Source organism: Podarcis pityusensis (assembly GCF_964106645.2).
Source record: "Podarcis pityusensis genome assembly, chromosome: 2".
NCBI classification, from domain to species: domain Eukaryota; kingdom Metazoa; phylum Chordata; class Lepidosauria; order Squamata; family Lacertidae; genus Podarcis; species Podarcis pityusensis.
In genome coordinates, this window is record NC_138029.1 from 8,720,172 (window position 1) to 8,736,179 (window position 16,008).

The 16,008-nt window shown below is 45.4% G+C and overlaps 1 protein-coding gene across 3 annotated transcripts in view; it reads right to left on the minus strand.

Moving 5' to 3' along the window:
- Positions 1-10,313: 10,313 nt before the first annotated feature.
- SLC4A8 (solute carrier family 4 member 8) overlaps positions 10,314-16,008 on the minus strand; it is a 68,474-nt gene continuing 62,779 nt past the window's right edge. For 2 of the 3 annotated variants that reach the window (XM_080994445.1, XM_080994446.1), the window contains exons 21-25: positions 15,797-15,970; positions 13,790-13,945; positions 12,162-12,277; positions 11,487-11,584; positions 10,314-10,599 (exon numbers count right to left, since the gene is read on the minus strand). In XM_080994445.1, coding sequence (XP_080850571.1) covers positions 11,509-11,584; positions 12,162-12,277; positions 13,790-13,945; positions 15,797-15,970 — 522 coding nt within the window. In that variant the 3' untranslated portion in view covers positions 10,314-10,599; positions 11,487-11,508. Of the gene's footprint in view, positions 10,600-11,400; positions 11,585-12,161; positions 12,278-13,789; positions 13,946-15,796; positions 15,971-16,008 lie in introns of all 3 variants that reach the window. The other variant, XR_013982673.1, reaches the window with a different exon arrangement.

The following is a 16,008-nucleotide window of genomic DNA, read 5'->3' on the forward strand; positions in this document are numbered from 1 at the left end:
GAGGCGGGCACTCCTCCTGCGAGAACTTAGTTCCCTCCACCTCTCTGCCCTGAGCCTCTGCAATCCAGAGGCAACCTCACCTTCCCCTGACGGGGGTGAGAGTGGAGCACCTGCAGGCAATGGGTCCTCTATCACCTCCGGAGCCAGAGCAGATTCAGCTGGTGTCTGCTCCTGAGGCACAGGTGAGAGCCCTGCAGGTTCAAGCCCCTGCCCCGGCTCAGCCGGCCCTGGAGGTGGAGACTCCTGTGCAGGCTGGGATTCCTCAGGTTCAGCCTCTGAATCTGATTCCCAGGCCATCACAGCAGGCACAGAACCTCAGCTCTGCTTCCCTGCTGTACTTTGCATGCTGATAGCAGCATCTGGGCTTGAGGAGGCATGTGGTCCTCACCTGTCCTGAGACTAATCCAGCTGAGGAATCACACACCTCCTTCCAGATCCAGCCAGCCCCACCTGGCCAGTTAGTGAGCTGGGCTGTGTGCCCTTGCCTGTCTCAGCTTCCTAGAGAGTTCCTCCCACTCCTCCCTATGCCTTGGAGCCTGCTTTGTTTGTGGAGATGGGGACACCTCCAGCTCTGGTAATGGGTCCTGCTTCTCTGATGCCTGTGCACTGATCTCCTCGCCATCCTCTGACACCCTGTGAGTACTTTCTACGCCCCCAACCTCTTCCTCCTCCATCTGCAGCTTGTTCTAACGTGTACCAGTGGAGATAGCAGTACTGAATCGGTAGCTCATGTCCTTCTGGCTTGCACTCTTTATAAAGATTTGAAGAGTGAGGTTATCACCCCTCCATTCCGGGTCGCCCAACCAGTGTCCTTTCTCTTGGCAGATCAAGATGAGCAGGTGACAGCAAAGGTTGCAAGGTTTTTAGCCGGGGCAATTAAAATAAGCTCCATTATTTGACTATTGATTCAAACCCCCAAAATGTACTTTATATAATTGACTTTTTACCTTTAACCTCTGTATACCGCATTTTGTTTGTTTTATTGCTATGGCTGGTGGCTGATGCAAATAAAGATTCATTCATTCATGTGTACCAGTTGTTGCTACACCCATCGCCAGGATCCGTTTCCTCCTCCGCATTGTCCTGCCAGCTCATGACATGAATTCTCATATTGTCCCCATCTTCCTCCCTGCTGAATTGTACAAGGAATAACATTGAGACAAGGGAGGTGGGAACCGGCAGGCTGTGAGTGCCACACTTGGACTGGCTATAGATAAGACGGCAAAGAAGTGGGGGGTGGCAGAGAGCAGACTGCATTTGGTGGGGCACAGCCCCACTCACCTATGCAGAGTATCTTCCAACGTTGCATGCTTTTTCACGTATAAAGACTTCCCCAGAGGACATAAGACCTCTTTCTTGTGCTGGGTTTCCACCCTGGGACATTTGAAAGAATATCAGAGACAAGAGTGCCTTCCAGCATATGCAGAATGCATATATCTCACCAATGAGCAACCACAGAAGGTAAGGGCTTTCACATCTGAGGGCTTGAATCAAGGGCACAGCTGAATCCAGAACTCTCTTAGTTATAAGCTATGCACACTTACCGTATTTTTCGCTCTATAAGATGCACCCGACCATAAGACGCACCTAGTTTTTAGGGGAGGAAAACAAGAAATAAGAAGCCTCCTGAGCAAAGAGGGAGCGCTCCTCCCTCTTTGCTCAGGAGGCTTTGCAGGGCTATCCCTGAAGCCAGGAGAGCAAGCGGGATTGGTGCGCACTGATCTCGCTTACTCTCCTGGCTTCAGCGAAACCAAGCCTCCTGGCTTTCCCCCAACCTCCCGCAAGAGCCATGCGCTCTTTAAAGGGAGCGCGGCTCTTGGGGGCTTTTCTGGGACCTCTCACAAAAGCCAGGGATAGCTGCGCGAAGCCTCCGCAGGGCAGCGGGATGAAGGCTCCCCTGCGGAGGCTTCGTGCGGCGAAGCTAGAGCAGCGAGAGGGAGCGCTGTGCAGCGCTCCCTCTCGCTGTTCTGGCTTCTGGAAGAGCCCACGAAGCCTGCATTTGCCCCATAAGACGCACACACATTCCCCCTTACTTTTTAGGAGGGGAATAGTGCGTCTTATAGAGCGAAAAATACGGTACATTGAAATACATGGGACTTGCTTCTAAGCAATGTGACATTGGACTGGGCAGACATTTTGTCCCCAGCTAGCATGACCATACTGTGTTATGGTCCAAAACATCTGGAATGTATCGAGTTAGGGATGATTGCTGTGAATTATACATTTATATGAAGCCTGGTGCACAACTACGTCGTTTGCAAAGTTCAGTGGAAGTTGGTCTTGAGCTGCAGTGGGGGTCCCCATATATTTTTAAAAGAGCGGTACCTCCTTTCAGCATTGAGGTGCTCAGTAGGTTCATAAGGGGGGAGGGGAAGGTTACTTAGGCTCAGAGCATACCAAAAGGAAAAGAGAAGGAAACAGTTGCAAGGAGCGATTTCAGCCAGAAGCAAAGAGGGACGCTGACAAAAATATGTGAAGACAGTCCAGCCTGGCCTCTAGCATCTGCTTATTATCTATGTCTCGAGATGTTTTCTGTTTCACACAGAATCTGGCCTCTGGTAGTTCTTGTGATATGCTTACTGCACTCCCAACTAAATTTGAAAGGATTGTGATGACATCACTCCTGGCAAAGTTCTCGATTTCCTGTTAAGACATCCTTGCTACGAATCCTATTGCATCACTTTTCTCAATATTCATGTGGGATACATAATGCAACATTGCATCCTTGGGCTTTGCACTAATTAACCTGGAAGAGGCTTCCACTACTGGTGACTCACTAAGTGACAACCCACCTGTCATGCGCAGTGGCCTGCTGGGGTTCAATAAACTCCCTGTTTTTACTGGTGGACTGAGACTGCACAAACAGGAAGGGATGGTTGCATCTGGCAGGGTGCCACACATGGCTGCTGGGAATACATCTGGCTTGGTAGGTCACAAGTTGGACAGGCATGATCTGAAAGTCCTCCTCCTGCTCAGGGACCAGGGATCTGTAAATTCTGTAAATACTTCCCTTTGTGATATGATGGAGTAAGTGTGAAAGACTATACAGTGGCACCTCGGGTTACAGACGCTTCAGGTTACAGATGCTTCAGGTTACAGACTCCGCTAACCCAGAAATAGTACCTCGGGTTAAGAACTTTGCTTCAAGATGAGAACAGAAATCGCGCAGCAGCAGCGGGAGGCCCCATTAGCTAAATTAAGAATTAAGTTCTTAACCCAAGGTACCACTGTATTTGATTGACAAGGGCATGCCTGGATCTAAGGTTCTACCAGAGACACCTTTTCAGTGAAATACAGTGGTACCTTGGGTTAAGAACTTAATTCGTTCTGGAGGTCCGTTCTTAACCTGAAACTGTTCTTAACCTGAAGCACCACTTTAGCTAATGGGGCCTCTCACTGCTGCCGTGCAGCCAGAGCACAATTTCTGTTCTCATCCTGAAGCAAAGTTCTTAACCTGAAGCACTATTTCTGGGTTAGCAGAGTCTGTAACCTGAAGCGTATGTAACCTGAAGCATATGTAACCCGAAGCGTATGTAACCCAAAGTACCACTGTATCTATGATGTCTTGATGATGCATCCTGAGGTGTATTCTGGGAAACTTTAAAATACTGAAATACTTTATTAAAATAAAGACATGGAGCATATACTGTGTGTTAATATATCCATTTCCAGATGTGTTTTGAAAAGGCCTTTAAAAATCCAACATCCTTTTCCAACAGAAACCATTGTCTTCTGAAAATACACTGTAGAAAGAGTGCTTAGACAAATAAGGGCAGCTTTTATTTTACATTTCTCCTTGTTATTTTGGGTGAGTATGTAGATGACAGGCACAATCCTGATTGTCAGAATTTCATCATCAGTGACATTTTAGAACCACAAGGCAGAAGCCTGTTACTATAGAACCAAACAAAAACTATACTATAATGCCGTATATACTCGAGTATAAGCCGACCTGAATATAAACCAAGGCACCTAATTTTAGCACAAAAAACTGGGAAAGCGTATTGACTCGAGTATAAGTGGGTTCGCCACACCACAAACCGGGTGGTGGCAGCAGCGGCGGAGGAAGAACATTGGAGGAAGAAAGGGCTGCTTTCAGGCTGCTCGTTCTTCCTCTGCCATCGCCGACAGTGGCAAAGGCGGAGGAAGAGGAAGGAGCAGCCCAAAAGGACCCTCACTCGAGTATAAGCCGAGGGGGGCTTTTTCAGCATAAAAAATGTGCTGAAAAAGTTGGCTTATACTTGAGTATATACGGTAAATAATGATGATGATGATGATGATGATTGATTGATTTATATTCTGGCCATCTGACTGTACATTTCCATAGTACTTGTTTCTTAGGTGAATTTAGCAAAAACCCTTTTTATTGTGCACAAAACAAGTAGCCAGAGCCAATCTTCCAATTTTCATATTTTATTTACAACATGGAGTGTTTTTTTGAAATTACATCTCTTACAACAAAATAAATATTTTTTTCTTTTATTTCTAAAAAGAAAATAATCTCTCTATTTCTACATGTAGCGATTATAGGAGGAAGGAAATACGCTAGAAAAAATGTGCCAGCACCTTTTCTTTATTTGATTCCCCTCCTTCTCCAGTAAGGATTATGAAGCACTTCTTGTGCGTTGTGGTTTTCAAAGAAGACAGACCCTGCCTTAAGAACTGACACAGATTCTGTTATCTAAAGCCTTTCAGACAACAAGCTTGTTGGGAGATACTGTGGAACCTGGAGTCAAGCTTATGCCCCACCCCGCAACATTCGTCATCTAATCCCTGTCAGCTATGAGCCATTTCCCTCCTCCCCATCAATACTGGGATGAAGTCAAAATTCCTGCTTTACTCGGGATAAAGGCTTAGGTTGGCCCAACTGGGTTGTGGTTTCTCTTATGTATGGCGCTAGGAAGGAACAGCAGTGTGCTCAAAGATTCTTTCCTACCAAATAATCCTAGCCAGCTGTCTACCCTCCACATCCACACACCGAAAGAAAGAAAGAAAGAAAGAAAGAAAGAAAGAAAGAAAGCTCTTTCTTTCTCTGCCTCAGGTTGCAAAAGTTCATGTTCTAAGACTCATGTAAATCTTGACAAATTCCCCAACCCTTGAGCTAGGAAGCTGTAGGAGAAGTTCAATGTAGCACTAAGCAGATAACTCCATCCACTTGCCCAGTGGAACAACCAGCCTTGTCCTCCCGCATGAGCTGTTCTGGCAATTCTCTGAACCCCATTATCCTAGTAGAAGTCCTTGCATGGGCCTCCACTGGCAGGGCCACTTAACTGAATGGGTGGCATTCAAGAAAGTTTTACTCACCCATTGAAATGAATGGACCTAGCTTAGTAATGTTCATGAATTTCAGTGACTCTACTCTGAGTAAAACTTAGCTGGATGGTTACGTGGAAGCCGGTTGAAGTTAAATCCTTCGAAGACAGAGGTCCTCTGGCTGGGACGGGACGATATGGGATTGGGGGGGCAACTCCCATCTCTTGCGGGGGTGCAATTAGTGCCAGCACCGTCCGTTAAGAGTTTGGGTGTAATCTTCGATACCTCCCTCTCTATGGAGGCGCAGATTACAGCTATAACAAAGGCGGCATTTTTTCATCTCCGCCAAGCTAAGCAGTTGGCCCCTTATCTCTCTCGCCCTGACCTAGCCACTGTGATCCACGCGACGGTCACCTCCAGACTGGATTATTGTAACTCGCTCTACGTGGGGCTGCCCTTGAGACTGACCCAGAAACTCCAGCGGGTGCAGAATGCCGCGGCGAGACTCCTTATGGGGTCTTCGCTGTGAGATCACATTCATCCGGTACTATACCAGCTGCACTGGCTCCCGGTGGAGTACAGGATCAGGTTTAAGGTGCTGGTTTTAACCTTTAAAGCCCTATACGGCCTAGGACCCTCGTACCTACGGGACCGCCTCTCCTGGTATGCCCCACAGAGGAACCTACGGTCTGCAAATAAAAACATCCTGAAGGTCCCAGGCCTCAGAGAGGTTAGGCTGGCCTCAACTAGAGCCAGGGCTTTCTTGGCTGCGGCTCCAATCTGGTGGAACGCTCTGTCACAAGAGACTAGGGCCCTGCGGCACCTGACATCTTTCCGCAAGGCCTGCAAGACAGAGTTGTTCCACCAGGCCTTTGGTCAGGGCCCAGCCTGACTCCCTCCTCTGGCAACCTGCACAGAACTTTGCTTAACGGTTGCCATTAATTTGATTTTAATTAATTTTTATAATGAAATGTTTTAGAATGTTGGATTATTTGATTGTTTGATTATTTGTTTGTTGTTAGCCGCCCTGAGCCTGGCTTTGGCGGGGGAGGGCGGGATATAAATAAAATTTATTATTATTATTATTATTAGTTGCATACCACCCTATACATTTCAATTTTTGCAAGCAGAATCACCAGGCTATGCCCAGCCATGCTTTGTGTTTTTCTCCTTGCCTTCCTAAATTCCCATAGACAACCGCTCTTAGTTAAAAGTCTTCACTTCTTGGAGCTGGGACCTGCTTCAAGTCCAGGTCCCCCCACACACACACACTTTTCTTTAGTCCAGAATAATCCCCAACCATTCTGAACTATGATTCCTGATAGCTCCACAGATCCATCATGCAGCAACACCTTTCTACATTAGACCAAATGAGATTGTTTCTGTCACTTTCTGCTCAGTGCCCATCCAGCACTCTATGATTTGGCCTACAGATAGTGTAGGGTTACCTAAAAGTTCGTGCTGCTTTCCTTTGTTTAGCCACAGATGCCCCTAGAGTCGAGAGAAGCTACATATCTTGGCCTCCTATCAAGATTGCCAAGCAAATATTGCAGGGCCCTTTTGCAGAGACAAGCTGGAGATGCTTAGGGTAGAATTGAAAGGAAAGCTGCTGATTATTCATGGCATGAAAATGCAAATTGTCACTTGGCATACAAGGAGAACCATGAATAGAATGAATGCAAATATTAACGCAGATACTCTGGTTTTTCTTGGCTTAACTTTCATGGCAGGTCAAGTGGTGGAGATTTTGAAATTCAAGTCAGAAAGGAAATTCAAAACTGCGTTTCAATAAAGTGGTGCTTGGTAGGTATAGCTCCATCCATTATTTGACCTGCAATCCAGTTAAGTTCAAGCCGCTGACACCTATACCTAACAGTTATTGGGAGTTCCTCTGACTTCAATGAAATGGCCAAGCAAATAGGAATGTAACAGTGGCCCAAAACAGTATTTCATCGGTGACAAAGGAGAAACCTGATTCTGCTACACACTATTTTCTGCCTCTGCTTTACCCCGACTAGCTAAATCCCATCACACTTATGTTCCTAATTCACCAAACTTTGCCTTGGCTCAATCCCTTACCTGGCAGCTATGATCTTGCTACCACTTGCTTTAGCTCTACTCATTAATGCTACCTGGGCAGGGGACAGAATTTCTGAAATCCTAACGAGCAAATCCTAATGCTAAATGTTCTCACCAATGAAGTATCTTAAAACAATCTCAATTTTGCGTCGGGGGGGGGAATCACCCCAAGGTTCAGAGTGACTTGCAAACGATTTGCATCCTGTCTCCCAAACCTGCCTCCAGCTTAGGATTGGTAGGTTTACCCTGACCAATTCAGCATGCCCATTCCTGCAGGGCATTTAATGCTCTCTGTTCCCAAGGACAACAGGTATAACCTAACAGACCTCTTGCCCACTTTCCCCCATGAAATATATGTCTCTATTCAAGTTGTATAATCTCGTAAACCACTCTCAGCATAAGGAATTAAGCCCAGATATGAAATGTGCACCTTTGATTTCCTGCCAGTCTTAAAGGCTGCTTACTTAAAGCATGGAATCCCTACAATTACAGCCACTTGAAAAGGGCAATACCACCACTTTGACTACCCCTCCACAGCTCCGTGTGCGCTTGTGAATGAGATGGCTTTGCTCACACCCTTGGAACACAAGACTGCAATGCAGAGCCAGATCAGCTAGCAAGGATGGCAGTCAATAGTGGGGAGTGGGATTTAAGTATGCATGTAAGTGCTTGCTCCTCCCTTGCTTGCTTCTGTGTGCCATAAAAGGGCCAGCAATGTGGGACAAGAGTCTGAACCAGGGTACTGTCACCCAAAGGAAGCAGACTGCGGGAGATAGTACCTCCTGGCTCTCACCTTATCACCAAGAACTCATACTCTGAAAGGGGGATAAGGAGAGAGGACTTTTGCTCATTGCCGATCATGTTGTCTATCAATAAAAGTTGTGCTCTTCTTTTCAGTCCAGTTCTTGAGTCTCATGTCTTCATTCTGGGTCTTGATAAAAATAATTTTAATATTTGTACCCCGCCCATCCAGCTGGGTTTCCCCAGCCACTCTTGAGGCAAACATTTACAAGGAAAATAAACCACTCACAACTCTATCCACCATGCTGGTTTTCTTCACATAGCCAAGAGATGAAGGGAAATTGATAAGGAGAGAACTGGAGAAAAGAGCAATGTAGTTTGGCTTAAGTTTCATGGAAGGGTAACAGATCTAAATTGCACTTAGATCTAGGTGGAATGAAACTGCTAAAGGTTTTCAGAATAAACTGCCACCGCTTCCTCCAAAAAAATATTGGGAGCAAGAATCGCTGCTAAGAGTCTCCATCACAGAACTTCTGTTCCAGGGTTTTCTACTGTGAAGGAATAGCTTTGAATGAGTTTTAAGCATGTGGTATTGCTGTTCCCAGCTTAGTACCCTCTTTCCCAATGTGTCCTCAATAAACACATGTCCAACTTCTGAAAAATATCAATTTACTTGGTACAGAAAAACCTACAGGAAGAACTTGAGAAAAGACAGCAGTGTTCTGTCTAGGTTGGAGAATCCTGACCTACTCACCTGGCCTATCATCCCTGCCTTGTCCCTCAAAGGTTTTGACAAAGTATGGATTGGCCATTGCAGAGCACTGCTTTATGAGGAAATCAACACACACACAATCTGGCTCTTGGGTAGAAAAAGGCAGCAGAAGTCAGGACAGATATTATTGATTTGTTCTGAAAAGTCAGCAGGCCATGCCCATCTCTTTCTTGTCTATTTAAATTTTTTAACTTCTCTGAATTTTGAGGGGCCCAGGATTGTCAAAATGCTATGCAACCAATTCTTTTGAGGTGCCAGCAGCTTTGGAAGCATAAACTACTTATGCTACCATCAGTCCCCCTGCCACATAGTCAAAGCACCAGATTGGATGGGCGAGGAAGCAGAGTGAGTCCCTGCTCTGTAATACAGTTATGTCTCCCTCCCAGTTGCAGTAGCGGATAATGCACAGAGCCCCAATGGAGCAAACTGGTTGGTTGGCTTCCTTGAAACCTGCCCTTGGGGCACCTGAAATCATGCCATCAATTCAAATGACCAAGCATCACTTGGGGCAATAGCATCAGCCCTAGTCATCATTTCTTGGCCAATTAACACTTGGGGAGGTTCACTTCTTGACCTGAAAAGGCACACAAGAACCATGCTTGAGAACCCAAATGTTCTCAAACGATAATAGAAAACAGAATAATCAAGAACCAAATTTCTGTCTAGTAGATCAATTAGCTCTGATGTTATTAATTTCAAAGGGGTAGAAGAATATCATGAACTAAGTTTCCATGCACTGAGGCACTGAGACTCCTGGCCCAAAAAGGCAACTTTTGATGTCTGTTGTTTTGTTCTCAATCTATGAACTCAACATTTCTGATCACATTTCTGGGCTCAACTGCTGCTCTCCCCATATCAGTCCACTTTTGCCCTCATAATACATTGGGCTGCAGGGATTTGTCAAGAGAGTGCCGATTGTGACATCAATAGCTGTTGACACAACTGCCCTTCTCTAGCCTGCTAGGTCATTTACATTGCTATGGTCAATGGCTTGGTTGCATTTATCTAGACCATGAAGATCACACACACAGACAAATCAACACAGATATGTTTGGCCCATGTCTATATTGTCACTGAAACATGTAAATGTTCTGATGAATTAGGGTTTCATCATAAAGTAGCTAAAAAAACAAAGGAATTAAAATAATGTGACTTAATTTTTTCTATAATGAGCATTTCAGAAGACCATTCCCCGCCCCACATTTTCTTGTAAGTTATCTCTTATCAGTTGCTTCTGTGATTCTGTGTAGAAACTCAGGCAAACCCTAATTGAACTATTTCTGCAAAGAATAAGTAAATACAAAGAATAAAAAAGAAAATCCAAACATAGTGGTGGTGTTGTACATTCAAAGTTTAAATGGTTAAAAAAACCAGACACTGAAGAGGGAGACTTTAAGTATGCAGAGACAGCAGTCTCTCTATAGCTAAGAAACTGCAACACGGCAAATGTACACACACACACACAGGCTTTAACACTAAATTTTCATTGTTTCATGTGCGTCTTGATTTGCTGGTCTGAAGATAATTAGGATGCCCACTGAAGCACACTAAAGGATATTCAAAACACTTCTGAATGGCTTTTTAATATGAACCCAGTTACTTGTGTGAAGGAAGTACTGGGGCAGTTTGTTTGCTTGCACCCTTTTCTATTGCAAAAGCATTTTTCTTCCTTGCCTGCATGTCTTGGCTCTTCCCTGAGTCATCTTCGTGTGCTGCTGCTCCTCGTCCAAAGCAGAGGGGCATGAATGGCAAAGCTGTGAACCAAAACATGCTATTAGAGATAGATTAATTCTGGACATTCTGAAGGTAGGAATCAATGTGGTTTCTTCTCCAATCTCCATCTTCTTCTATCAAAGATGATTTAGGGTAACACAAGAGGCGCAGGGGCACTGGGTGCACAACCAAGGAGGGTGACTTCTCAAAGCCCAGTAAGCACTTGCCTGGCTTGAAGGAGGAGGCATGAGGGCTCTTACAGGGTTCTAGAGTCTTCCTGTCTTCTTCCCAAAGCCAGGCAAGTGTTTACCAGGCTTTGGGAAGGAGGAGGGACGGCTCTAGGACCTTGCCAGAGCCTTATGCCTCCTTCCCAAAGCCTTGTTTACCTGGCTTAAGCCAGAGGGCCAGAGGGTAGCTAACAGGACCAGTGGTCAGGGATGATGAGAACTGTAATCCCAAAACAGCTGGAGATACAAGTTTGGAAACCTTGGACTAGATGATCCTCATGGTCCCTTCCAGCTCTATGAATCTATGACTCTAAGTCCGAGAGCATGAGAAACAGTGTCAGTTTGCCTATCGGTGACTGCCAAATGCTTGGATCCTTTGCACACATAAATACAGTGCAAAATAGATTAGATGTGCTACCAGACAGGGAGCTCCTAGCACTACCTAATGATTGCTCCACTGTTGTAATCAAAGTGTAGCATTGCAATAGACTTTCCACAGTCCAGACGGCATAATGTTTTGTGTCTGCATGCACACTCTGCTATGTTCTGTCCACCTTAGTGAATGTGGAATGTGGGTGTGGGTGAAATTGTTTAATGCTCTGCTCTCACCAGTACCTTAAATTAACCACTCTAGCTGGCTGGCTTGAAGATTGCATGGGTAAGTACAGGTCCAGGGTCACTGTACAGCGAAATCTCCGTACCTCTACTCTTGATTTAGAGCATTTATTGATTCACGATGTTCTTCCACAAGATTGTTTTAGCCATTTCGTCAGTGATGTTGATTTCTAAAGGATCAGGCCTGCAATAATCATTTTAGTTAGAGATTAACTCCTAGGACAGTGAAATTAAAAGCACTGCAAAATAATGCAAAGTCAAATAAGAGTTTTGTAGTACCTGAAAGACTAACAAGTATGGCCATCTTTAGATCAGTTGCAGAGTGTCCTGGTAGACTCTCTGCTACTGATCATAAAAGTGGCGATTCTTGAAGAAATCAGTTTCAAAGGGAAGCTCCAATGTGAAACTGCTGAATTGCAATTCACCAAGAAGTTCAGCTCTGTTGATTTGTAACTGAATAGAGACAATGGTCTCCTTGCCCACTACAGATGTTAATTAACACAGCATTGCCAAGTTGAATTTCTCTCCCTGCTAGTGTAAAAGGCCACTGGAACACAAAATAAGAGATATTCAAAAATAAAAATAAAAGAGGAAACATGCAATTTCTGGATATCTGGAATTCACCAAAATTATAGCAAGCATTGATCACTCATTTAGTGCCATTGAATGCCCTTTTTGTGTTGATTTTACGACCTCCCCAAAGGCTAATATTTTCTTTTTGACTTCACAATTTTGTGGTTTTACCCGTTTTGTGTTTTTACCTGTTGGTATTTTTTTGGGGAAGTTTTGGTGGTGGAGTTCCAGCTCCTGGTACAGTAAGAAAATTTGGCATTTGAACTACAGTTTCTTCTGAAGATTCTTTCATCTTTTCAGACTCCTGTTTGACACATAAAACTGGCGTAAGGCTGATTTGAGAAACAACACATTGAAAAGTAACATTTTATAACAACGCACGGTGAACAGGAATGTGAACAAAGCCTTAGTCTCTATGCATTCCTCTGAACATGTGAACAAAGCATACAAATATATAAAGTGTGTGTGTGTACACAGGGACCCCACTTTTTGCAAGGTTCCTTATTGTGCAAAGAAAGCCTGTGTGCAGTTATACAGATGCAGAGGTAGAGGAAGGGGGGTGCGGTGGGTGCGGGCCACAATTCAAGGACAATTACAGTACAGTACACAGCCGGATCATCTCCCATTTAAATTCCTTGCACCGTAACTGGAACTGTGAGGCATTGACTGTCATGGTCCTGGCCAAGCTGAGAGTCAGGAGGATGGATCTGGGACGGCTGAAAAAGTGACTCAGAACAAAGTTCCTGAAGATTGGAAAAACATTGCCCAGCAGAGGGCAGAACAGTTGGATATTAATTTAGATTGAACATTTGACCACTTTGAAGAATTATTGTACAGTCGTACCTTGGTTGTCAAGCGGAATCCGTTCCGGAAGTCTGTTTACTTCTGAAAATGTTCAACAACCAAGGCGCGGCTTCCTATTGGCTGCAGGAGCTTCCTGCACTCAATTGGAAGCCGCAGAAGCCGAGTCAGATATTTGGCTTCCAAAGAACGTTTGCAAACTGGAACACTCACTTCCGGGTTTGTGGCGTTCAGGAGCCAAAACGGTTCTCGCAAGGCATTGGGGAACCAAGGTATGACTATATATACAACTGAGGGATGGCTAGCTGGAAGTCATTTTACCTTTTATCTATTTCTTTCTTATTTCCTTTCTCTTTTCTCTTTATTCCTTTATTTAATATTCTCTCTTACAGTATTTTGATAAGAATTGCATGCAGATGGAGATGATGGGCAGTTGGTGAAATGCCGGGAGGCACTCACCGCAGGGCCTGCAGCCCACCCAAGCCACGTATCACACCTGGGAGAGACATGGTGGCTTGGGTACATGCAGGCTCTGCACTGCCCAAACGGTCCACCCGCTGCCTCCGCCCCAGCTGTAGGGCGGCTGAGTGGGAGGAGGCAGGCAGATTCCAGAGGCCCCATGGTGCGCCCCGCCCCTATGGGTGGCTCGTCCCGCCCTCGGCTCGCCTATATGGGTGGCTTGCCCCACCTTTATGGGCGGCTCACCCCGCCCTTGGGCGTGCTGCCCCAGGTGCCCAAGCGGCTTCCTCCGCTGCTGTATGAATTTAGGGTGGAAAATGGTAAGGGATTGGCAACTGATCAATAAGAGAAAATTGGGAGGAACTAGATGGTGATAGCACAGGAAAGATCAAAAAGGGCTTGAGTGATGAGATGGGTGTCTCAAGAGTAACATGTCTGTGCCTGCCCTTGATAATAAGAAAGTACAAGAGGATCTTATAGCTGGTGCCTAACTTTGCTACAGCACAATCAGATTCTGAAGGGTGGACACATACATGCAATACATAAACCTGCTTACCTCTGCTTGCTCTGCTTGCTCTGCTTGCTCTGCCACAATCTGTGCATCGTCCAATCTTTTCTTCTTGCTCTCTGGCATAAGGTCATCAAGCCAACTGAGTTCCCGCTTTGAAAAGCAGACATCCATGAGTTTCCGTACAAAGACCAACGCCAAAACCTTGTTGTAGTAAGGAGAAGAGAAATGGGAAGGTGGGAAAAGATAAAGATCACTCACACTCTTAATGAGAGGATTCACCAGCTGGAACAATACACAGATGAAGACAAAGGGGATAAAGGGTACCAGACAGAGGGAGAAAGACACAATTTTTTTTACTCTCCTCTTCCATGATCAAATGTTATGCAAAGATTGCCATTCTTGCTGCAGAGTTTTGTTTGTGGCAAGGAGGCAAACAGGAGAGCAAGAGAACTTCATTCATGTGTAATCCCAAAATCCCTCCAAGCTAATGCCAAAGTTTTGTGTCCTTTTTGTGCCATTTTGTTTGGGAGAATACCTCTGGCTCTCAGTCTATTAATTACGCAGTTTTGAGTGGGGTGGAGGTACAAAACATGGGCTTTTCAGGACAAAATGGCACAAAATGAGCACAAAACTTTGGCATCAGTTTGGAGGTGATTAGACAATGCCGGATTTGGGGGTGTTAACTTGGAACCCTGGTTTGCTTTGTCAATTGTTCAGCTGGGGGGGGAGGCACAAAACACAGGGTCTGTGGCTCAAAAGGAACACAACAGCTTAGTATCAGCTTGGAGGGGATCCAAAATTTGGGGGGTTACATGTTAATGAAAATCCAGCATGTTTGTAACCCAGCTCAGGCAATCAAACAATAGCAATAATCAGCTATTATGAAGGGGAAGCCAGCGCTGCCTCTATCATGCAGCAGAGCAAAGCAACTTGCTTTAGACAACACCATGGGGACAGATGAAGGATAGATGAAGGCAGGGATTGGTGTTGCAGCAAAACTTTCAAAAGTGTTGGCCCTAGTAGGGAGGGAACCATTTGGGCTCTGCTTCAGGGATCAAAATATACTGGGCCAGCACTGGGGACAGCAAGGAACTGAATTGAATCTCCCCCCCCCCCCCAAAAAAAAAAATAAGGCTGATTGGAACTACTGCCAACTATCTGAACTGGACTGCAGTCAGATGTTAGATCAGTGTCCATATTTATATTTCTGGTGGTACTACTGACACCTTAGGGACGCGGGTGGCATTGTGGGTTTAACCACAGAGCCTAGGACTTGCCGATCAGAAGGTCGGCAGTTTGAATCCCCGCGATGGGATGAGCTCCCATTCCTTGGTCCCTGCTCCTGCCAACCTAGCGGCTTAGTCATGCTGGCCACATGACCCGGAAGCTGTACGCCGACTCCCTCAGCCAATAAAGCGAGATGAACACCGCAACCCCAGAGTCAGTCACGACAGGACCTAATGGTCAGGGGTCCCTTTACCTTTTTACTGACACCTTCCATCCCTTCCAATTTGGTTAAATTGTGGCTGGCTAACCTGCCTTCGCTCACTGGAAGGACAGATTGTGAAGCTGAGGCTCCAGTACTTTGGCCACCTCATGAGAAGAGAAGACTTCCTGGAAAAGACCCTGATGTTGGGAAAGATGGAGGGCACAAGGAGAAGGGGACAACAGAGGACGAGATGGTTGGGTAGTGTTCTCAAAGCTACCAGCATGAGTCTGACCAAACTGCGGGAGGCAGTGGAAGACAGGAGTGCCTGGCGTGCTCTGGTCCATGGGGTCACGAAGAGTCAGACACGACAAAATGACTAAACAACAACAAACCTGCCTTCTGGTTCGACTTCTGTTATCCACTTTGTACACTGGCTTATAAATACTATGTAACCAAAGAAATATGCTGAGGATACAAAAGCCATTTGGGGAACAGAATTCCCATTAATAAACGGGGCTTTTTAACAGCAGTAAGACACAAAACACAGGCCAATTTTTACAGATGCAATCTCGGTCCACGTGATAACATTATGGCCTATTCAGCCTTAAGTTATAGGTTTTTACCATCATGGGAAAGACAATAGCAGCACGAGATGCCTTAATAGCCCAGAGAAGAATGAGGCAGGTCATTTGGATGGCAGTGAAGAGGTGCACTTTTCGCAATGGAACGTGTCGAAGATAGATGAAGTCCGGCTGGTGTTTGGTTGGCATTCCAATGAGCTTCAGGCGATCAAAGAACTAGGAAGAGCATACAACAAGCATTTGAAACAAGGCAT